The sequence below is a fragment of the Anser brachyrhynchus genome (genome assembly GCF_964034855.1).
Source record: "Anser brachyrhynchus genome assembly, chromosome: 17".
Taxonomy (NCBI): domain Eukaryota; kingdom Metazoa; phylum Chordata; class Aves; order Anseriformes; family Anatidae; genus Anser; species Anser brachyrhynchus.
This window is the reverse complement of record NC_137710.1, coordinates 8219721-8243624: the sequence shown is the minus strand read 5'-3', so window position 1 is coordinate 8243624 and position 23904 is coordinate 8219721. Positions and strand designations below refer to the sequence as shown.

Genomic DNA, 23904 nt, shown 5'->3' with positions numbered 1-23904 from the left:
TACGAGCTTTCCACTAAGCATCTTTTTTTGTTTGTTTTTGTAATGCTTTCTAGAGGTTGTGTGCTCACAGCTAGCACCAGTATCTTCACTAAAAGTACTTAAAATGGACGCAGAATCACCACCTCCCTGGGATCAGACTATTCTAGTCTGACAAACAGGAACTATACTCGCATGACCTAAAACAGGGTCTACAAGGGACAATGTTACCTGGGCTGTTTTATTTAGAACAAAAACTAAACGTGGGAAATAGAAAGAAAGATCTGAATGGCTACCAAATCTAGTATGCACAAATCTTTGTACTGTGCTGAAGGCGACGGGCCCTTAATTCCCGGTGCCGGGCCGCCTGGAACTCCCCCCACACCGTCCCCCCTCAGGCAGCAGCAGGCGCAGTGCCGCGGGGCGGGACCAAGACTCCCTCAGCCCGACCCGCGCCGCCCGGGCCGGCGGAGCCGCTGACAGGAGGCGGTGCCCAGCGGGCACCTGTATGCCAGCACCCCTCAGAGCCCGCCCTGAGCGGCGGAGGAACTATCCAATAGCATCTCGAGGAGGAGAGGTGGGAGACCTGTGCGTCCAATAGCCCTCGGCGGGCGGGGCACCGAGAGCCAATAGAGGCAAGTGTTGTTTTAAACTGGCTGTGCTGCCGGAAGCGGGCAGGTGGGGATGTGCGGGTGGTGGCGGAGCGCGCTGGGTGAGTGCGGAGCTGGGCGGGCGGGCGGGCTGCTGACGGCTGGGCTCGCGCTGCCGCTTCGCGCGCGGGGCCCTTCCCGCGCTTCCCTGAGGGGGCTGCCGGGCCGCCAGGTCCTGGCAGGGTCGCCAGGTCCTGGCAGAGTCACCTCGGCCTCGGGCCTCCCCTCTCACAGCGCCGCCACCGCTGCGCGCTCGACGAGGGGGTCCGTGAGGCAGCGGGGGTTGCCTCAGGTGTCCCCGGGTGGGCAGAGATGTCGTGGGTGCCCGAGCTGCGTTAGCCCCGTGCGGGGGCTCGCGGGCCGCCCGGGGTCTCCGTGCCCGCTGCCGGCTCCCTCAGGCAGTGGCGCAGCGCTCGGTGGTTCCGCACCGAGCCCGCCCCGGTGCCGCGGCGTTCTGCTGCTCCCCCGTGGCTACGGTCGCGTACCGGGGGGGTGAAGCGGGTCATGCAATGCCCAGCCGCCGTTTTGTGGGGCCGTGTGAAGAAACAGTCGCACAAACGCTCCGCACACTACTGATTTCTTAGTTTGTAGGCATTGAGAGCACTGTGGGCTTCTCTTCTCTGAGGATTTTCTTGCTGATTACCTGAGGTCCTCTGGGGTACGGGAGCCCTGAGGCACCCCGGTTATCAGGGCGCTCTCTGCTGGGTAGCACACAGTTCTTGAAAGGTAAAATGTGTATCAGGAACTGGGCCTTTTTTTTGGTCAAATTTGCTACTTTTTCTGCTAGTTAAGTTGTTTCAGGCTTCCGCTGTAGTTCTTAGCAGCCCTTTCCAGTTTTAAGTGGTTACAGCAATACTGGTTTTACTATCTTAGTTGTCCCTGAAGCAATTTTGCTGTTTTTCAGATAGAATATTTATATGTTCTAACAGGTATATAACATATGTGTGTTAAAGCAGGTAGGCCTAATGTTGGTTTTGCTCTTGTGGGAGCAATTCCAAGCAAATCTGGTGAATCCTGATAGCAATCAGCAAAGCTACGTTTATGGGCATGTGTTTTCAGCGAGCGTGTTAACATTACATTGAATAAATAACTGTTAACAGCACAACTAACAACATCCTGCTTTCCTTGCCTCGCACCTCCTGGAATCAAAGCAATAATTTTGGAAGATCATTATTGTCTTGCAACGTTAATTTTCTATTTGCTATCTTGAAAGAAGCAAACATGCTTTTTCTCAAATAAGGATACTCTTAGTGCTTCTTTCTTCTACTTAACTGTTGGGTTTTGCTTTTTGTTGATTTCTCTTTCCTGCTCCCAAGTCTGTAAGGTGTCTACCACCCCATGACCGTACCACATTTTCTTCAGGGTACATTGTACGCTCCGAGTTGCTGTAGATGAGGTAGGGAGGACGGGATTAAAAACATAAATACGTAACTGATGATTGCAGTTTTTCCATCACAGGAAATTAAGCTTAAAAATCTAAGACCACCAGGACCAGGTCAGATCCAAAGCTTGTATAGACTGGTGTCCTGTCTCTAAGTATCTAGCAGGACATCCCCAGTGAAGAGGACAAGAACAGAGCAAGTATGTACGATTCTTCTGCTAAGTATTTCCTCCAGCAACTTGTAACTTAGACTTTTTGTGAGTAAGGCATGGGAAATGGATTTTCTTGTCCAGAAAGGGTTCCTAGCTGATTCTTTACAAAAGGAAACCAAAGAATTGTGGAAGCTAAAAATAATAAATTGTCTTTGCGTAAGAGGAGAAAAGTCTGGAAAGGATTCTGGGTCTGCAGAGATGTGTCAGAGGAGAACGGTTACTATTGAGAAACTGGGGGAAAGGCTGTCCTGTTCCACCCCTTGTAAATGTTCCCAAAGTAGAGTGTGCTGGCAGACGTTTACTGTTCTTTGTTTCTCCTGGGAGCTGTGCAGTGGACTTAACCTAGTAAAATGCCGGAGGAAGAAAACCGGAAGCCAAAAGTAAAAATTAGTTTAAATCTTACCTCATCGGACTTGGCAATGGCATGCCCCTTATGTGTTATTTTCTGTTTTCATAAGTGTTCTAGTTTGCATTGCTGCCTCGTGAAGTGAAAACTCTTCACCTTGGTAAGGTTACAAACGTTAGTTTAGTTGTGAATTGTCTTTATACTGAACAACTGGAAAGGTGACAGAATATAGATCCATCTCTTCCCTCTCATATTCACGTAACTTTCAGAAAGGTACAACAGTAAATTAAAAGCATGCTTTCAAGGATGAAATATGTTCTGGAACAGGTCCTCTGAGTCTTAGGAGGAAATCCCACCTAATACCTGTATATGGTGTTGTTTTACCCAACAGTTCCACATATATGCACTTCTGAACTCCTATATATTTCATGTTGAGAAGCTACAATTAAAATCACTGAAAGGAGTCATCACCTGTACCCTCTGGGAAGTTTCAGATGGAAATACAAGTCTTGAAATGTTAGGCCTCTCCATTTACTTATAAGAATATTGCTGTTCCTGAAAAATCTAACTTGTTTCAGGTTTCAGAGCTCTGATTTAGTTAAAACTGTTTTCTTTTGTGTGTGCTGTTTCTTCTCTGGATTGCTTCGTGTACGGCTTTTTTTTTTTGTCAAAATTCATCTTCCCTGTTCAGTCCTTCTCTGTAAGTCATTGGGCTCTGTCCCGTCGCTTTTGAAGCGGTTGTAAGCTCATGATTAATGTGATTAATATGACACACAGGAGTGTGTTAGACAATGGAAGTGCAAAATGAAACCAGTAAAATGCTTTAAAATACAAAATAGCTGTGATGCTTTCATGGGTGGGAGGTTAAAAAAAAAAAAAAAAAGTAGGTTCCTTTTAATGTAATCAAACGCCTCTTAATTTGAATCTTTATTTTGAAGTTCGGTATAAAAATCTCATTCTAGTACTGAAAGAATATGCATTCAGTCTTACTCTTTTATGGACATTTGAGGGATATAGTCCTCAGTTGCCTTTAAACAAATGCAAAAGCAGTAGTAAAGTAATTTTAGATGTCGGAGTTATTGTTGTGGTACATAAAACAATCATAATCCAGTGATTAATGATCTTGAGCTGTCTTTTAGACTCACCTAAAGAACAGTTTTAGGTCGGTTGAGAAGCAATTGAGATTGCTGTGGTAACTGGCAGATGTTATTTATGATGCTTCATTTGCAAAAACAAAATATGTAGCAAATGGCTTCATTTTTCAAAGACTGCTACTGGGAGACCGTAAGGGTAAAATGGTTTTATGCCAAATTGTGAACTGATTGCTTCTAATCAACCAGATGATGGTAGAACCCTATGAAAGGAGCAAACAATCTATCATGTTTTGTTCTCTTGATAGTGCTTCTAAACACTACTGTGTACTGGCAGGTATCCACTCAGGCTTTTAACAGATTATTAAAGCTAGTAAAACAATACGTGTATGGTCTAACTGAGTACAGTAGCACGGAATAAGTGTTAGTAACTTTAATGTCATTTTGAAATCAGCAGTGCCATTTGGAGCAGAACACTTAATTACAGGATGTTTGTAACTTGTCAAGCTGGCTTGTGTGTATTAGGCATAAGTTAGATAGCAGACTAAAAACATATTACAGAAATAGGAGATTGTTGCCGTCATTTCACGCTTGATAACTGTCAGTCTATAGACTAGGAATAATAAAGCTAGTTTTTATAGAAGCACATTATCTGGAGTGCAGTAAGTTTTTGCTGTCTCTACCTTATGATAAACTTTTTTTCCATTCTATAGAGCTTGTTATATTGGACAGGATGCATATTCTGACTTGAATTGTCTTCAGAAAGAAAACCAGAAAGTATTTGTTGTGCCATAACCTAGCCTTTTTTAGTTGAACTCTTTAATTAACAGGAAAAAAACCTGCTAAACCTCCTCTGCATATCTAAGGATAATTCTGAAAGTGCACTTTCTGCTGAAATAAAGCTAGAAAGTCAACTTTTGATCAAGCTTTGGACCTGCCATGGGATAAAGTTGCATGTGTGGAAGCCAGTGCTGACCTAAGCTTTTTAAATCCTGTTCCTCTCCTTGATATGTGAGAGACTGTCCTGAATGATCAGAAGGCTGAGCTGAGCACGTCTGCTTTGTAAAGCAGCTCTGTGCAATAGGCTTATCTCGCGCCTGTGGTTGCAGCACCCTCTTTTATGTGAGTGTAGACTTGAAAGAATGACACCTGTATGAAGACTTTTGATTAAATGTTTCTCTTCTCATCTCTATTGCTGCTCTGTCTACTGTAACTAACAATAGAAGTGCTTTATTTTACAGTCTAAGCTTCATGTAAGGTAAAAGACTAATGAGGTAATTGGAGTGATATCAAAAAACCTAAAAGAATGAAAGTTGAGTAACTGAGGTGAGACTACAGTAAGAAAGCTAGTCGCTGAAATCTTGTGTTCAACTACTTAGTCAAAGAAGGATTTTTGAAGACTGTGCTTTTCTTCTTGAATGAAAAGTGATTTTTCAAGAGAATTTTTTTAATAATACAGAGCAATGAAAAGCACACAGTGGTAATCCAGAACAATCTTCCCACTCCATATGAATTGTGGTATAAAATTATATTATTTCTTCAGAATCCTATTATTTTCTCTATGGCAGAATGAGTGAGACCTCAGTCTATTAATTACCATTATGTCGTTAGTGAAACAATGGTTCTTTAGAAAACTCTTCCTTAAAGAAAGTTTTATATTCTGTCAAAAGCTTAAAGAAGCGAAACAAAACCCAAAGCTAATGTAGTTCATAAGTCAAAGGATGGTTGTTCAGCTTCCATCTTGAATTCGTGTTGTTTTTGTGTTGATGACGATAATATACTGAAACTAGTTTTTCAGTAAGCATGGACAATAGTCAGTATTCTGTCTTGTAGCTCTCTGCAGAAGCAAGCATTAAAATTTCTCAGTGCAATCTGATGTCTACTTTAGGACAGTCTCAACCTTGTGTTACATGTTTGCAGCAGGGTTTTCTGTTTGGAGGAAAATAAAATGGAGCAGTAGTGACATAATCTTTGTAAAGATGCTCTCTTAGAAGCATTTTAGTTATGAAGGAAGTTGATCAAACACAGAACAATATGTGGCTTCTCAGTTAACCTGCTGCCCTTCTCGGTTTCAGCAGGAAGCAGTGTGTGTGTGGCTGTGTAGCAGGCATGGGTATCATGCTGCTAAACAGCAGCAGGGCACAGAGATCCAGGCCAATCTGCATTGTGTCTTCTCTTGTCTTGAAAGGAGCTGTGGCCCTGCAGTCAGGCACTGGGGTAACACTCGTCAAGTTTTTCTGTCTTTCTCAGCTCTGTCCTAAAATGTTGTAGCTATTCCTTCATTACCTGGTTGTCCGAAATGTGGATATTTAGCATTATCTAAGGTTTTTCCCTAAATTGTACATAACTGTGGAGTGACTTAGGTTCAGACTGGAAGGAGATAAAGGAGTTTCCTTATATTAGATTTTCTTTTTGTTATGCTTCAGCAGACAGCCTCTCTGGTTCTTTTCCTCTCAGTGTTTGTTAATTATCTCGTTTTGGCATATCTAAATTTAGGTCTGACTTAAAATACTTTATTACTTAATATATTAAGCTAATATCCAACCCTGGGTATAAAAATGTGGCAGGTGTTGCAAATCCAATGTCAACTTTGGTCAAAGAAGATACTGAAACACATTATTTGCCTCCTTTGCCAAATTAAATATCACTGCTGTAGTAAGGGGTAGCTGTGCTTTTTAGCTGGCATAAAAATTTGAGTTAAAAAAAAGCTTGGATTGTTTGTACATGACCTACAAACATTTAATCTTGTTTCAAGGCCAGTAGGTGGAGCCCAAGGTAAATAATAATTTTGATATTTGTAGTTATTAAAAGCACAAATGAAAATTATTGAACTGTAATAACACCAAGCAGGGTTGATAAGGTGAGAGACAGATGCTTCTGCCAGAGCAGTAGTACCAAAGGATAATGATGGGTTCTAGAAAGGTTTTCAAAGTGTTGAGAAAATGTTTGTCTCTCCAGAGAATTGTGATTTTTTTTAAAAATAAAAAAAAAAATCAAAAAAAAAGCTGCCAAAAGAGTTTGTGAGGAACAGTTTTTATGTAAGCCTTTTGTTGTCTGGTAGCTTTGCAGAATCAGCTGGGATCTCCTTTGAGCTGTGTTTCTGAAATAGCATGGCAAAGCTTAATAAAAAAAAAAAAATCCTGTTCAGTGTCTGTATGACCTATGCAATAAGTTATGTAAACAATAATCTCTGAGATCTGCACAATTCAGGAAAGGCAGGTGACTATCCTTGATGGTAGGTTGGCCTAAAGTATGTTTTATTTACAGCTTCGGGAGTGTCTTTGATGAGGCCTTTTCAGCTTCTGCAACAGTTGCTTATTTTCATTATAGTGAAAGTATTTTGCCTTACTTAAGACCTGAAAAAAGGAGTGGTACTTTATTGTTAATGAGCAGATAATTACATGAGTCTTCTGTATTGCTAATGCTCTAGGTTTTGTCAATATTTTCCTGATTGTTGTTTCCTTAGTACAATTCTGAATTATCCAAGAATCACGTTTAAACAATAGATTTTTTTAAAAAAAAAAGTAGAAAAACTGTTTATTGAAACAAACGCACTTTTGAAGTCCTGTTTTATCTATTTTTATTGAAAGCTATTAGTGTGAACATTGCAATCTTTAAGCTTCAGCATAGAGGCAAGGTTCTCTTTTTATAATTTGCAGTGTAATATATGATCTTTATTTTCTTTGTAGGCTATTACAGAATGACCTTGCACTGAGCATTTGTAGAAGAAACAAGACTAATCATCATTCTTCAATGTGCATCCTGCTGTTCAAATTTGACCCCCGACCAGTTTCAAAAAATGCTTACAGGTAAAGATTGTATAAAAAATTACGGAAACAGGTGTGTTTTAACCATTTCTTCTTGTAGCTTGTGTTTGAATTGTAGATTCTAAAGTCAGTATTAGGTATTCAGTTATGCTTGGGTAATGTCGAACTCTGTGACTTCCTTCATTGGAGTACTTACTGTTACCCTTTGAGAACCCTTTGTTTTGCAAATGTCAGAAGGCTTGGGCTGTGGTCACAGACCTCTTGATGATGGTCTATGATGTTGTGTAGGATGCAGCCTTTAAAAATTGTAATCCAGAGTTTCAAAGTCCTGCCTTCTGTTGTATCCTTTAAACTAAGGGAAGTCATCCTTATTGGAGAAGGACAGTTGTAGCAATAAGGTTCAGGAAAAGATGCAATTTCTTCTTGTAGTTTAGAAATTTCTAGTGCTTTTGTGTTGAAGCCAATAATTTGAATTTGGTCTGGAAAGTGAAAGGTAGCCAGTGGAGCAGAAGTATTAGTTAATAGTCCGCTCCATGTGCTAATTTTTCTTCTTTGTTTATATATACTGTGCAGTTCTGACATACCGATCAGTGGTCCACTTCTGTAAGCTAATAGACTAGCACATTGAGTCCAAAAGATGTTAAAGATGAGACCATATTGCTTGTGTAGTTTCTGGTTGACCTTGCTTCCTCCCAACAACAATACCTTCTTCACTGCATAGTTCACTGCTCTGTTCAGTATTAAATCATGGCTACTCACCTCACCATACTGCACTTTGGTTATGACAGAACCAGCTTGTGAATAGGCACAACTGCATTCAAAAATACAGATAGGTGTGGTCAAGATATCCACATAGTTACTTGTCTGTGAGTTTGCTTTTGGGAAAAGTGATACTCGAAGATTTTCAGTTGCTGTTTGTCTTAAAATTAAATATTTTTCAAAAAATGCTCAGTTTGAAGACTGTGGGATTTGAAATCCTGTATCAATGTAAAACAAGTTAGTACTGCAAATTTGGAAGCGAAGAGCTGTTAGTAAATGTCCTAGCAACCCCCCTCTATGTCCCCCCCAAATCTGGCTGCAGTTAAAATTTTAGCTAATAAACTATATAATTGTATGACACCTTTAGCAGAAAGCTTAAGTCAAAACAAGTATTCATGCTTCCAGGTAAGTTTGTATTTTTTTTTTTTTACTGGTTACACTGATGTCATCCAGTGAGTTTCACTAACATTAAATTTCCTCTAACAATTTTGTCCCGTTACAGGCCTTAATCTTTAAAGCTTATATCCAACATTAGTGTCTTTGAGCACATTCAGTAGATAACAGAAAGAGTACTTCTGGCTAGTAAGAAGACTGTCACATTCTATTTTCTGCATTTTTGCATACTGTATAGGTTCCATATTACTTTGTGACGCACAAGTATCAGTATTCTTCCAGAAACTTCCAGAATCAGTATGCTCTGCGCTTTTCATTTACTTGTTTTTTCTGCCCTTTTGTATTGAGCAGAGGATGCCATTCTATAGAAAGAAAGGATTGAGAACCAAAGCTTCAGTTGTCCATAGCATGCATTCCTTTCTGTCTGGAATCTGCCTGAAAAGGGTTTGTTTGATGTAAATGGTACTGAACTAATATATCAATTTATTTGGTATGACTTTCTTTGTATTGCTAGTTAGCAAAAAAAAAAAAAAAAAAAAATCAATTTGATGCCTCTGGGGAAAATCCTTTGGATTTAAATTATGGTTGCTTGCCAAGTGAATTTTCTATTTTATTTAAAAGTAAAATTCTCAGTAGTTTGCTTATAACTTTAGCCTTTGAGTCAAGTTGCTTTGAGTTTGAAATTTTGAGTCATAGCAGGAAACAAATTGCTATCAGTGTCAAAACAGGAAAACATTGTGTTGGCCCAAATTCAGGTATTTAGTAGTCTTTGGTTTCTAGAACAGTATATTGGCCGCTTTTTGTGAGTACCTAATTAAGCAAAAAGCTTACAGATCACCTTTTTAATACATTTATGAATCTGTCTTCCTGTACACTTGAAACTTGATTTTCTAGCCTTTGTGCTCTCTATAGGCCTATCTGTAGTGAAGTTTAGTGTTGTGACAGATGTTTTACTGTAGTCTATTATTATTGTCAAAGGTAACATGCTGCCATTATACTGTTTCAGACTACACTGTGTGCATCTTAGGAGTAAAATACATTTCAAGCTTCAAAGCTATAATCAGTCTTTTTATGGAACTGAATTATATTGTAGGAAATTGCTTTAATGGAGTGATTTCTTATGTTTTCATCTCTAACTCAACATTTAAGTAAATCTTAATAAATAAATTCTGATACAGTTGAATTATTTCAGCTATAAAAACATGTAAGTCTTTTCTAATTTATTAGATAATGAGGGTCACTTAATAGTATTTCTTTTCAGTATGATTAAGTTCCATAAAATACAAAATGAAGATGTTTTGAATAAGCAATCCTGTGTACTAAACTTTTGCTGAACTTTGGAATCTGTGGCTTTGAGATGGGGAATATTCTAACACTGGGAAACTTTCACTTTCTCTTGCTATTTAGGTCCGATAAACAAACTGTTCTCATGTTTGGGGTTATTGAAGGCAAAAATCCAATTGGAGCTTCAGGAAGTAAGAACTGATACAGTTCAAACTAAGGTAGAGATGTTTAAGTGAAATCTGGGGAAATAAGGCGCTTGCTGTAAAGGGAGGATATTAAGCAAGATGATAACTTTAAACTAGCTGAAAAACGTATAGATCAAAGACTGGAATCGGGTGGAAGAGGGAAGAAATAATGCCGGACTGAATTGAATGTTGTTATGACTATTTGGCATTGGAAAGATAAAACATACATACTCTGCTTTCCAAAAGGTGCTGTCTTTGGGCAAAATACTAAGTATCTGCCCAACAGGAAGGATGGCACTGAAGTACCAGCTGCATTTTCTCTATAGCTGGTTACAGCTGTTTCTGCAGCATCACTAGTGTGCATCTGAGAACTCATGATCATGTTGCACAACTTTATATTAATGAAGAGTTTGCAGGAAAAGTCTAAACCTGTGAAAAATGTCAGTACCTTGAATGCTGAATAAAGAAATCGATTCTTGTGCTGTGGCTTGAAAACTAGTGAAAAGCGTATGGTTCAGTTTACAGTAGCAAACCTGGCTTCTGCTGCATAAATGTAATTGACGTGCAGATGTTAAGAGGAACTGATAGTGAAGAAGATGCAGACGTTATAGGAAACTAGTTAAGGAAATCTGCATGTTTCTGAAAGATGGCGTTTTGTTAAAATTAAATATTAAGTAAAGTGGCTGGAAAGAATGGAGAACATTAGGGGAACAAATCACACACACATTCTTCAGATAGGCTTCCTCTAAACCTGGGGGTTACATTTAGATTTTCTTTTTTAAGCTGTAACTTTGCGTACTGAAGTGTGTTGATTAAGATTAAATTAACATCTTAACACTTGCAAGGCAAGAGATTGCTTTTAATTCTGTTCTTTGAAAATATCTGACTCATTCATGCAACAAGATTGTCTTGAGACCTTTCACAAGTCTGAGAGAAGGCTGTGGTCAGCTGTGATTCAACTTTATCAGAGTGATAAAGGTGAGATGGTAAGGTAAAGGTAGTTTCATACTTAGAATGAGCTAATGCTGTGGCAAGGATTAGCTCCTGTCTGTACTGTGGAGTTGCTATTTCTAAATAGTAGTATCTCACTACTCTTGTGTTCTACAGACTTATTCTAGCAGCTAATAGAGATGAATTTTACAACAGACCATCCAAATCTGCAGATTTTTGGGACAGCAGCAATGATATCCTTAGTGGTATGTAACTTTATTGTACTTCTTGTTTTAAGTAGTTTTGATACAGTTTATAAGGGAATTAGGGCCTGGGTTTTTGTTATGGTGGGGTGGGTGGGTTGCCTTGCTAAGAAATATGCATCTCCCTTATACTTCTGGGGAAAACGTGTCATGAGTTTGAAAGAAGAACACAAGAACACACATGAGTTTGAAAGAAGAACACAAATTTGAATTTGTTTTAATATCATGTGGCTTTTTCCTTCCCAGTTTTATGTTCTTTAACTGATTGCAGTCCAAGCAGTGCAATGGAAATATATTAAATTAATTTGTCCCTCAGAATTTGGCTTTGTCAGATACACTGAAATACTTATGTAAAAATAGATGGAATTATTCTACAGACTCACCGTTTCTAATACTGACTTGAAATCGTTAAACCAAACCTGAAGGAAATACTTTTTTTTTCCAGCTTCTTATCAGTTAGCGATTTATAGGCTACAGAATAGTTTGTTATTAATCCATCGGCTTATTAGATTTCTGTGTACGGTCATTTTAACAAAATGCTGTCAGTTGTCTGGTTTTCCTTTGTAGGGAATCTCAGATTTTTAAGTATGATCAATATTTCTCCCTTTTCTCAAACAGAAATGAAGCTCTAGAAGACAAAGTATTTTTTGCGTCCAAGTTTTTGACTTTGCAAACACTGTTTGCTGATGTTGTGTGTTATTATCATTGGCAGGGAGGCCTGTGAGGATAAATTACTCCCACTGCACTGCAGAACTGAAGTTCTGGCTGACATTCCAATTTCATGCCAGACATTCTGGATGCTGCTTCCCCTGCTACACAGCAGTTTAAAAGAGAACAACCAAATAAAATTATCCTGAAAACTGAAGGGCCCTGATTTTTTTGTCTTTTATACCTTTTTCAGCTGTGGCTGTATTTGGCGTAAGAAACTAGTTCTCCATATTCTCCATTCGGTGGGTTTATCTCTGGAGAGCCTGTTAATACATCCTGAGTTAATAATGCAATCTCAAATAAAAGCATCAATTTGGACCAAAAAACAATAAAAATCAAATTTAATTCTTCGTGACTTAATGAAAGATTTTATAAGCTTAAAAACAATGTAGGAAAACAGTAATTGCATATGTTTATCATTGGGCATTTGTTGGTATGTTTTTTCCCTTGTCGTGCCTTTCAGTTAAGGTAGAGAACATTAATAAAGTATTGTGAGAAACTGTGACATAGCTAAAACTTGATATTGAAGTTTTGGCTACTAAAGAAAGGAAGGAGTTTCTGAATAAGGATCCAAAACTTGTTGTATTTTAATGGAAGTACTATTATGACATGATTCAGAATTAAAACATTTCCAACAGCAAGCATGATATATCAAACCAGTTTTTTTTCCATTAAACACCTGCTGTTTAACATGAGCTTGCTGCAAATAGGTAGTGTTTTTCTTAACTACTTCTGTGCAAAGAGGTGTGGATGTAGGCTTCATTTTTGCAGCACCAGATCTTCCTTCCTCCCCTGCAAAATTACTGTTACCCGAGTACAGAATTTTTAGTTACCTAATTTACTCTAAATTATTCTGGTTACTTCTAATGTTAAACTTGCAAACAACATTAATCTTCCGAGACATGATTTTGAAGTAAGAAATTCTGAGTCTACTTAGTTTTACATGGATTTTATAGCTTAAAATTTTGCTTTTACACTTAATTTACTTATTCTCTCTCATCTATTATTTCAGCAACAAGGAAAATAATTCTTAGCCCACAGTTGGGGATGGGTGAAGTAAATGGGCTTACTTTACCTGTAGTAGTCCAGAAAGACAGTTTTATACCTACTGCATTTTATACAGCCTGATCAAGACTCTGGATTTGCATTAAGAAATTTGTAAATAACACAGATTTTTGAAAATGAATGTAATCTAACTCATACTTATTTTACTAGGTCTGGATATGGAGGAAGGAAAAGAAGGTGGGACGTGGCTGGGGATCAGTAAGAAAGGCAAGATGGCAGCCCTGACAAACTATATGCAGCCAAAGACAGACAAAAATGCAAAAGGAAGAGGTATGAAGGAAATAGAAAAAAGCATACAAGCAAATCCTAGTGTCCCAATTAAATCAAGTTACAATATTAATTTCAAGTTACATTACATTAACATTTTCAAGTTAAATCAAGTTACAATTTTAATTTTACGATGATAATTTTTGTAATTATTATTACAATATTAATTTTAACCATTTTATTAAGCTATAAAGTGATATGTGCTTTGAATAGGATTTATGAACAAGCTGGAGTCCCTGTGCAGGGAACTTGACTTGGATAATGATATTCTAATCAAGCAGGCAAAAAATAAAACAAGATTAAGTGGAAACGTTCAGACAAGAAATACAACGCCAACTGTCTTCTCTTAAAATGATTATTCTAATTAACAGTTGGAACAACTAGACAAGGGTGAAGCTAGATTTAGATTACACTAGGCTTTTTAAATGTGTGTGCTCTTCAGATAAGAGCTAAGTTAGGGAAACAATGCAACTTGCATTATGGTAGATGCTAGTCTAAAAGATTCCTTCTCACACGATGAATTGGAGTGGCAGAATTAAAAGGAGAACCTCCTCTGGGAGAGCTCTTTTAAAAGTAAGAATAGTTCTGCTTCTAACTGCTATATGATAGTGCAATGGCAAAACATCATGTTACATAGAGAAACGAATGAACCGTGTCATCTATATTTTATTTTTATGTCATATATAAAATGAAGTTATGGTAAAGAGGCGAGAAGAAGGGCACATCCAGCAGAGAAGAGTTAGTAAATATGAACTCTGTAGAAACAAGCAGTTTACTGAGTTCTTCAGAATAGATGTCAAGCTCTTAATTTGAATGTGGTACGATGCTGTAAGGCTTTTAAAGGTGTTTAGATGTTTTTGGTTTATTTCCCCACTGTTGTATTCTCTTGGTGGCAGAAATATTGTATATTGCTACTGGTTTTACCAAGTCTGACAGAGAAGTGAGTTTACATGTTCAAGTTGCTCCATGTACTTCTTTCTTAGGTGCTCTTGTAACTAACTTCTTGACTTCAGATATGGACAGTTACTCTTACTTGAAGAAAGTTTCAGTAGAAGGACATCTTTACAATGGATTTAACTTAATAGCAGCTGACTTCAAGTAAGTCTACAAACATCATGGTTCAAATTTCAAAGGAGAAAGATAATAATACAAATACTTGTTAGCACATAAGTGTAACAATATAGAATCTTGTTACAAGCTAAGGCAAGAGCTCTTTCTCTTGCTAGTAGGCAGGTAAGAGCCTATTGTTACTCCTGTCATAATTCCCTTTTTAATCTTTTAAATACTGGAGGTACATCTTGTATACTAATCATCGCTGCAAAATGTTTTAATTCTTTTTCCTAATGGCCCATAATTAGTCTTTCCCCTGAAGGCTGTGTGTGCCTTCTTTGAGAAGGCAAAACCTTGGCTCCATAATTTCTCTGAAATGTAGATGCTTCTGTTTAATTATAAAACTCCTTATCCTCCCTCCATGATTTTTCAACTGTCAAACTCTTAATCAAAGATTTGGTTTGTACTTATGCCTACAGTATGCTGTAGGTTTCCTGACTTGTAAATAAATAAAGAACAAACAAAAATACTATATTAGAAAATGCCAACGAATCTTATCGAAAAATTTGGACTTGACGGTGCATTGCTTTTCCACACAGTTGTTTCTGAACAGCTACCATAACCTCAAGTTCTTGGCTGGTGAGCCATAGTGACTTATGAGAGAGATCAGAGTTTCAGCATTAGAGCTGGAGAAAAAGCTGGCAGCAAACAAGTGTGTTAAGCATCAGAGTTCTGGAGAATGTTATTCAGAACCTGGGAAGCTGGTCAGCTCAGCGGAATATACTTGACAGAAGCTGGTTATCAATTAAATACATGAGGAATGGCTAGGTTGTGAGTGCTAGAAATGCTGGCAATGTGGAAAAATGTTAGAATATAATGAGAGGGAGAATAAATGGGGAAATAGTTCAGTCTTTAGCAAAAAAGAGATGCATCTGGGCCTATTACTTGTCCATGGAAAAGAAGTTCAAAGCTGCTCTTAGTTGTCCTTAGGGTGAACAGGGGCAGCTCTGGCAAGTGGAGAAAAAAAAAAAAAACAAACACAGATTAAGACGGTAATGACTGAATGTCTCTTGAAGAGTATTGTCTATTGCGGTTATGTGAAAACAGCCTGATGATGCATATCTGTAAATTAAAAAGACCCTTTCTGTGTCCTGTCATATGGCTGCAAGTGGACCTAAAATTTGCTTCTGCCAGATGGAATGGTCCATAGTGGTGAGCCTCTTAGGATGCAACAGTCATACAAAAGAGCTGATGGCAAAATGTTATTTGTTATGACAAGTTATCCATTTTTAAGCCCCTATCAGTACCTAAGTGTCCAGTTATTTAAAGCATGAGGACTTTCTTCTTTTCAGTAAGCCTGCCTGCTTTCTGTGCAGCCGTTCTGAATTATATTACTGTTGTGTTTAAAAATGATAATGTTAACGTTTGACAATGGTAATGATAAAGTTTTTCAGAATAGGAGAGTAATATCATGCATCAATTAATCCCTGGGCTGTGGTATCATAGTAGTAACAGTGGGGAAAAAACATCTTGTGGTGTTTGAAGGCTGCATGAAATTAGCACGTAATCAAATATAGAAGCTGGTGGTTTTTCAAGGGGAAATTCTTGTTTGTTTTTCAGTACCACCAAAGGAGATGTAATTTGCTACTATGGAAACAAAGGAGAGCCAGAACCCATTTTCCTAAATCCTGGTAGGTTTGCTTCAGAAGAGTCTGATTATGACTTTCTGTTACTTTAACGAAATCAGAATATAGCTGTATTGCTCTAGTAATTTGGCTATATAAGCATTGTCTTCACTAACTTTCTTTGTATTCTTTAAAAATGTCCTTCAAGTCATTTAAATATTTGCTAATACATGTCAGTAAAGAATTAATATTTCATAAAAAGCTTCTATCCATATCAGCGTGCTCACTTCCACTGCAATTACTGGCATGTTACTTAAATAATTATGATTGAAGGACAGAGGTCTGTCTTGAGGAATGGGATTTTTAAAGATTTGTGGGTTTGACCCTAACTTTTTTTTTACCTTGCGGTGTTAAGAGCATGGTGGCATTGTGCTCACCTAGCGACAGTTGGCTTTAAAACAAATTTTCATCCTTATCAGGTAAACTGATTTAAAATATTTAAAATCTAGTCCTTTGCTAGTCAGTTACATAGAATAATACTCCAGAATTCATTACCAAATAAGACAATTTAAGTACTGAATATTAGCACAGAAGAATGCTTAAGCACAGCCAAATGTGATGTTGCTTGCCCTGGGCTTTATAGTATGTATGTAGATTATATGTAGCTAGTAGTCCACAGCCATTGGACTTTAACATTTGATTATTGTTTTTAATTCTTATCATATAACCTCCTTATTACAGATTTCATTAATTTCATGACAAGTAAAGCTTGGAGGGTTGGAGTTCCTTTGTAGAAATGAACAATATCGTTATTGAGAGTTACTTTGTGCTTAGATTGTGTAATACCTTGAAGTTTCTATTACTGTTATGATGTGGGCAGGGAAGCTTTGCTATTTCACACCACAGTGTATGCTGTGTTAATAAGTGTTGAAAATCACAAATTCATCCAATTTTAGTAAATGTAAAGTAGTGATGCTCTTGGGTGTTTTTTCTATTAAAACTGTCAGAAGTAGTGGTCCAGAACAGTTGCTGAGAAAAGGTTATTTTCATTAAGAGTGACACACATAGACAACTAATTTGTTTGTGTCTATTTTATTTTTTGTATGCATGTACAGGAATATATGGATTGAGTAATTCTTTGTTGGATACACCATGGAAGAAACTTCAGTATGGGAAGCAGCTTTTCACAGAAGTGATCAAGAGAAGTCAAGACCTTGCCAGAGAAGACTTGGTACAGGAGCTTCTTGCAGTGATGAATAATCAAGAGCCGTAAGAAAACAATATTGAGTTTGTTCAAAATGCAATGTGACCAGTGTAGAAGCTGCATAGAAACTATCTTGAGTGTAAAAAGAAAAAAAACTTTTCCCTTGTATTAATTGACTTATATCTGGGGACTGAAGGGCAAAATTTCATCTCTCCAGAGACTGAATTTTAAGTGTTTACAACAGAAACAGTAAACGCTACAGTTACTGTCTTGCTGCTCGTAGACCACACGCAGACTTCTCTGAGCTGTTTTCCCTTAAAAATTGCATTTCTTATTAAGGATAATGAGTGCAAGACAAAGGATGTGTATGTTGCTTGCCATGGGGTTTGTGGAGGCTTACTGTAGTTTCAGGTTCTTGCTACATACTACACCCTTTTATACATGAGCCTGTTTGTGTTAATATCTGCTAGCTACTCTGTGTTGTTACCCTGAGTAGACATCGAAGGCAAAGGAACAAACTGTTTTCAAATAGAACTAATTGTCTTCCTCAAAAGTGCTATTTTAAGCTAAATATGGGAAGGAACTAAGGGAGTATTTGCATAGTGTAGCTTTAGGCCTCTGGTCAAGGATGTTCCTAAGAGATGAGTTTGAGAATCTGAGTAAGGTTCCTGCATTCACTATTGGCTCAACAGTAAACCTGAGCCTCTAAGTTAGGTATCTAGAAGCAAATGAAGTTGATAACATTTGAATGTCCAGACATGAAACTGGGTAAAGGAGGTGCTGTGGTCTAAATCTGCATCCTTGCTCACTGTCCAGTAACTTGCATGTCTAGCCTTCCTTTGACCTATCTAGAAGGAGACTTGTGTTGAAGTCAAGCTGATTCTGTTATATAGACCTAGTGTCCTAACCTTAAACTGATTTTTATGCAAACACGCATTTGTGGAATTTTTAGCAATTTGGAGTAAATGTTTACTTATAAACTTAGACGTCTGAGCAATGAGTAGTAATTGTGAAGTCTGCTAAATGATCTTAATTACTTTATTTGATATCACATCAAGTGATTTTTCCAAAAATTGTTAGCCTGTACCTTTCACTGGTTTAAAAAAGTCTAAGATACAATGCAGTCAAAATAGTCTTCCCTTATTGTTCAACACTTCAGTACGATCTTACCTGAAATCATCTTAATAGAGAATGGAAATACTTATGGAAATCAATATTTGAGATGAAGTCTGTAATCTTTCCAAAGCACATGTTGGGAATGATTTTTTTAATAAATTTGAACATATTTATATGCAATAGCTTTGAACATTTGTAAAATACCTTATTGCTTGTTTTTTATGATCACTGTTACAGAAATTAAGTGGTTGACTTACTCTTAGAATTCTGTTCCTTCCTCCTAGATGCAGGTTTTTGTCCCTCGCCTCCATTCTCCTGCATTACCCCCGGCTTTGACTGTTGTCAGAGATGTATTGCAACTCCTGTCCTTAAAACTGTTTTGGGCCAATAAGCTCGAGACTGGGCTTAGTATACGAGAACTGCTAGTGGTGGAGTATGAGATGGAAGCTGTCAGTTCTCACAGGCTGAAGTCCCATGCTGTACGTGTTCTCCATTGCATCATGGAATGCTCCAGCCACATGCCCACTACAGGAGTGAGAAGAGCTTAGTTCTCTCTTCATACTGGAATTGCACCTATTCTTGCTTTTCCCTCACACGGACACCCCCAGCTCCTCTTTTCCACCAGAACAAAGAAAATGAGCCCAATTTGGTGTAAAAGCCATGATGAATTGCTTAGTCTCCTCTGCGGAGTGGGACGAGCTCTGAAAATGGGGTTGAATTGATCCGTGTGTTTTGTTCTGCCTTCTTCCCCTGTACAGCTGATTAGGCTGTTAAATTTAGCCAGAGAATACTGGGTCTCACTTTAAGAGAATACGTACAAGTGGGTCTGTGCTAGGAGGCACAAGTGTGATATTCTTCAAGATGGAAGAGGCTTAAAAATCAAACAAACCTGTTGCAGTGATAGTTAAAATGAACTGCAATTTAATTGGGATCTTTAGTTATTGAAATAGGAAGCTGTAGTTGTGGCTAGTATCAGAATATTCTGTTGATGTGAATGGAAAGTCAGGGATATGGGGTTGCTGCAGTAACCTTTTGTGGCCTTAGCAACTCTTCTGTGGGATGCAGGTACTTGTTCGGTTACAATAAACAAAGCTTGATAGTCTTTCAAGTTAAGTTACTAAGTATCTTTCAGTCTTCGATAGGATTATGTATCAAGAGATTATACACAAGATCACGTTTGCATTCTGCTGCATCTTCACAAATTTTAACGTAAGAGTTCTCATAGGTATCTTCCAGGTATTCCATACAAAAGAAAAAGAAGCAGAGAGGTCTCTATTCAACACAAAGAACTCCGAAGTCTCAGTGGAAAATGCATGTTTGTGACATGCCTCAAATTGCTTGATCATTAACGTCTTAATTGAGACCTTAGGGGAAACTAAAATACACAAAGACAATGAAAGAATAACAAAGAAAATGAAAAACTTCTCAAGATATGAAAAATATTTAAGTGAGACAAAAGTTCTAGACTTCAGAAATCTTTTGGAAGGAGCTGACAAGCTGTTCTATATTTTTCTATTCACATAATTTCAAACACAGTTCACACTTTTCTCCTTTTTGATCTTACTTTTATTTGCCAGCCACACAGTCAACACGTGTCTTAGTGCAAGAGAGGTGAATGCATGGGAGAATTAAAATAGATATCTATATTTTGTACTACTTTACAACTTTTTCAGTCAATTACCTGACCCTGCGATTGAAGACCAAGGGAAGGAGTACATACGTCCTATATTGAACAAGTATGCAGCTGTATGTGTTCGTTGCCCAGGTTATGGAACAAGGTAAAATTTCGTAATCCAATATAGATGTGTACAGAATCACAGCATATCAAATCGAAATTATGCTGTCATCAATTTTAACTACGTAGTGACTGCTTCAAACTTATTCAGATATTAAGTGTAATTTAGTAAAGTACTTTTTTGCACAATATTCTGATCTCTTAAATATGCTACTGATCAGCACTTTAAGTACATGTTATGATTCATTGTTGGTGGGAATGAAGTTATGAAGACACAACTTCAGTTTGTCCAAAAGAAGATAATGCAGTTCTTCTAAATGGGAGAATTTTACCATCCAGTTTCTTTTTGCTAACATTTTTGAAGTTAATGTTTACTCATTTCCATTATTCTGCATGCTATATAGCAGCCCTTCCTACCATATGGTCCTCCCTTTTTTCATATTTCTTTCACTGCTTTTCTCCCGTATCATCTCAAATCTACACAATTAGTCTAAGCTGCAAGTGTTGTGAAGTCATACCCAAACTGCAACAACATTTCACACTTCCCCAGGCAGCTTGTTGTCAGCTACCTTTGTCATCTGGGATTGTCCTGTTTCAGGGAATGCTAGCATCTTCTAACTGCCAATTGAGTATTGTCAGACTGAGTTCCTGGCTCCCCAGTGTAGTAACAGATCTGACCACCTCTAGTTTTGATCTTAACAAAACATGAAAAGCTTCAAAATCATTTTTTAGCATAAAAATAAAATGATCTACGCTTGAGCAATTTCAGAACCTATTTCTCTTCCAAGAGACAGAATGGTGTCATCTGTGCAGCTAAGCAAGTCAGAGGTTTCTTCAGGCATATCATTGTTCTATCCAGCTGCCATTTTCACACAATGAAGAACTATTAATCTTCTTGAAAGGATATGTATTTCCACTTCCCCTAACTGGTGCTTCAGTTTCTACTGGGTTTCTTACTTCTACTCAGACAGTCTACAGAAGCTGCAAGAAGAAGAATAGTATAATGTCTTGCATTTAATTCTCAGAGGGACAAAATCAAAGGTCAACCCAGTTTCTGCTTGTAGGGAATCCCTGCTCTAAGACTACCAATGACTTTTTCAGATTCTCTGGCTTAGTCAGCCATTGCATTTCAACTGTATAGATGTAAAGTGATAATCAGAGCGCTCATTTCAGTATGTATTTTAAGCTGGTATTTCTGATGGCAAAAACTGAGTCTCTGTAAAAGGAATGTCAAGAACATTTAAATATGGAATAATGAAGACTTCAAATGCTAAAGAAGCATTTTCATACACTTGTACCACAGGTTGTAGTACAACTGTTTCAAAGGAAACAGGATTATTTCTGGGATATCTCTTGAAATACTGACGTTTTTCTTGTGAATTAACACTATATTTCAAGTCTTCCCTGCTGCTATAATTGTATGCTCACTTATCTTTCCCTTAGTAACACTGCTTAGTGATTAGAGATTGTTAATTAGGCCTCATAGTGTTCTTCTGAGGAAGTTGAGCACTTCATATGAGCGAACAGCTGTGAAATGATTTGGAAGACCACCACATCATGGTGGTGGGGTAACTCATGCTTCCAGTCAGCAGTCTCCCTGGCTGGGTACCGCAGTGTCCACAGAGAAATGTTGTCAGCGTACATGAAAAAAATCTGCTGACAGAGTAGTACAGATGCATGAATGGAATCTGCTTTTCATGAAAACTAATTTCCTCTTCAGAAGGTTCCTACAGAAAGAAGAGCTTTTGTGATCATAACAATGTGACGGTAACAATGATTTTTGAATTGTAATGGACAATTCATTTGGAAGGAAAGAATGAAGGAGTACTGTTGATATGAGTAAGAAAAACTTACACTACTTCTGACTCACACATACTTGGCACCTCAGGAAAAAAACGTCTTTTTTAATCATGCTTGTCAGCTGCTGCAGCTGCAACAGGCAATCAGAGCAATGGAATGAAGGAAGAAGGGTCTGAAAATGACTATTTGAACTTGTCAGGGTGAATTCTGACCTGCTTGTGTGGTGATGATGTGGTCAAGAGAAAAATGAATTAAAACCTTTGGGGGTGGGGGATGGGACCCTACAAATTTACAGAATGTGTATAAGGCTTAACCTTCTACATTTGTTGTTTCAGGACTAACACGGTTGTTCTCATTGATTCAGAAGGACATGTTACTTTCACAGAGCGCAACCTGGTCAATGCAGATGTCAGCCAGTGGGAAACAAGCACCTATGAATTTGAACTGCACACGTAACAACTTTCCATTTGAATGCATTGTAATAAAAGCAATGAGAGAACAAGCTGTTAAGCTCCAGTAAATGTTTTCTGCCAGCCTCCAGAAGCCAAAAATAGCAAGAAAAACAAAAGTTTATTTAAACTGGTAGCATACCATATTAAAGTCACAAATCCTTTGCATAAAACCAAGTTTCTTAGTATTCTTATATTAAGTAGCAACTTATTTAAAAATCTGTTTCTGATTGTGTGGCGTTCTATTCTAGCTTCGAAGCTTAAAAAAATTACAAAAACCAATGGAAAGTACCAACGTAATACTTCTGGGTATGATCCAGTGTCTTGCTTGCATACCATTAATTTATTTTGATTTCAGTTGGCGCTGAAAATGCATGCAGCTTCTTGGAGAATCTGGCTTAAGCTAACTTTTCCAATCTAAATTCTGTTTAAAACTTAAGTTTTATTTGCACATAGAGTATAAAAGAAATCAGCTACAGTTCCATTTCTGTTCACAGATACTTCTAATTTCTTTGTGGGCAAATACAACCTTATTGTATGATGCCTGAAACCAATGTCTGGAAGTCATAGAACATACGTGCAGAAGGGATCATGAGGCTTATATCACCTGCCTCCAGGGCAAGGCTGTCTTTGCCCAAGACGCCAATGATTTGCTTTTTTCTCTTTTTTAGGATTTGTTAAATACTAAACATGCTTTCTGTTCAGAGAAGGGGAAACATTTGCTGCTTTTATTGTTCTTACCAAACTTTGCTTTCCCTTCAACATAAAATTTTAAGATTGTATAGCTGATACCAATGTGCATTAAATAAATCTTTGTAGCATTATGTGCGTTAGTAACATCTAAACTTTTCAGCAGTGCTGTGGTGCACTGTTCTGCCCGGGGAAGGCAGAGCAGGGGGGGGATTCTTTTTGGTTTCTTATAAAGAGTACAGCAATCTTAATTCTTAATGGATCTTAATTCTAAAACTTGATTTGAGAGTAGCAAAGTGTTTGAACTTCTTCTACAGTTCTATTCATTGGAAACTTGTTAAAAAAAAAAAAAAGGCAAGCTGACTTGTTTATCTTTGAAAGGAATAAAATTATCTGTATGGTGACATTTTGTTTCCTGATAGTCTAATTAGCAGTATTGTTTTCTTCCCCAGCAGGCAGGTAAGGAGTTTGCAAACAGAAACTGAGTATGAGGTTTACTTATATCATCTATTTTGTACATGTGCAATTTTGCCTTCACTTCTTTATTGGTGTAATATGTCAAAACTTGGAATGACTGCTCATATTTTTTAGTAAAATAGCTCTGTTGTAAGAGTGTTACTGCAGTTTTATATTGCTGAAGAAGTTGGATATTAAGATGTGCTTTGTGTTTCCTAACAGCTGTGAATTAAAAAGCTATTTAAATGCATGGTTTTCAATTATTCAGTGCCAGTGGTAGGTGATGGAAGGATTCTAGCTAATATGAAGATATATTAAAATCTTAAGTCATTTTGCTGCTATTGGTGTTCTGATTTTATTTACTTTGAACACTGAATATTAAGTTAATAATGGATCACTGATATTTTTCCTTCTATATGTTTAATGTAATTTTTAACCATGTCCTGGTTATTAATTATTACAAAGTTGCAACATTTCTGATACCGTTTACAAAGATGTGCAA

At 37.7% G+C, this 23904-nt stretch overlaps 1 protein-coding gene across 8 annotated transcripts; it reads left to right on the top strand.

The window, feature by feature from the left end:
- The first annotated feature begins 572 nt into the window (after positions 1–572).
- On the top strand, positions 573–23651 carry TANGO2 (transport and golgi organization 2 homolog). Of its 8 annotated transcripts, XM_080559821.1 has the most exons (11): positions 7346–7465; positions 8927–9037; positions 9983–10077; positions 10948–11022; positions 11152–11240; positions 13161–13280; positions 14261–14375; positions 15948–16018; positions 17068–17221; positions 19946–20050; positions 22143–23651. In XM_080559821.1, the coding sequence occupies exons 6-11, from the start codon at positions 13169–13171 to the stop codon at positions 22261–22263; spliced, it is 678 nt and encodes a 225-aa protein (XP_080415947.1). In that variant the 5' UTR covers positions 7346–7465; positions 8927–9037; positions 9983–10077; positions 10948–11022; positions 11152–11240; positions 13161–13168; the 3' UTR covers positions 22264–23651. The 8 variants fall into 8 exon arrangements, with proteins under 8 accessions (XP_080415945.1, XP_080415944.1, XP_080415946.1 ...); XM_080559823.1 differs by lacking the exon at positions 8927–9037; XM_080559822.1 differs by lacking the exon at positions 10948–11022.
- Positions 23652–23904: the final 253 nt, after the last annotated feature.

What these genes read in the sequence shown, in the direction of transcription:
- TANGO2 (XM_080559818.1), top strand. Translation starts at nt 7,410, where the DNA reads ATGTGCATCCTGCTGTTCAAATTTGACCCCCGACCAGTTTCAAAAAAT. An exon ending in CAAAAATGCAAAAGGAAGAG is followed by an intron (nt 13,281 to 14,260) that starts GTATGAAGGAAA and finishes CTTCTTTCTTAG; the next exon opens with GTGCTCTTGTAACTAACTTC. An exon ending in ACCCATTTTCCTAAATCCTG is followed by an intron (nt 16,019 to 17,067) that starts GTAGGTTTGCTT and finishes ATGCATGTACAG; the next exon opens with GAATATATGGATTGAGTAAT.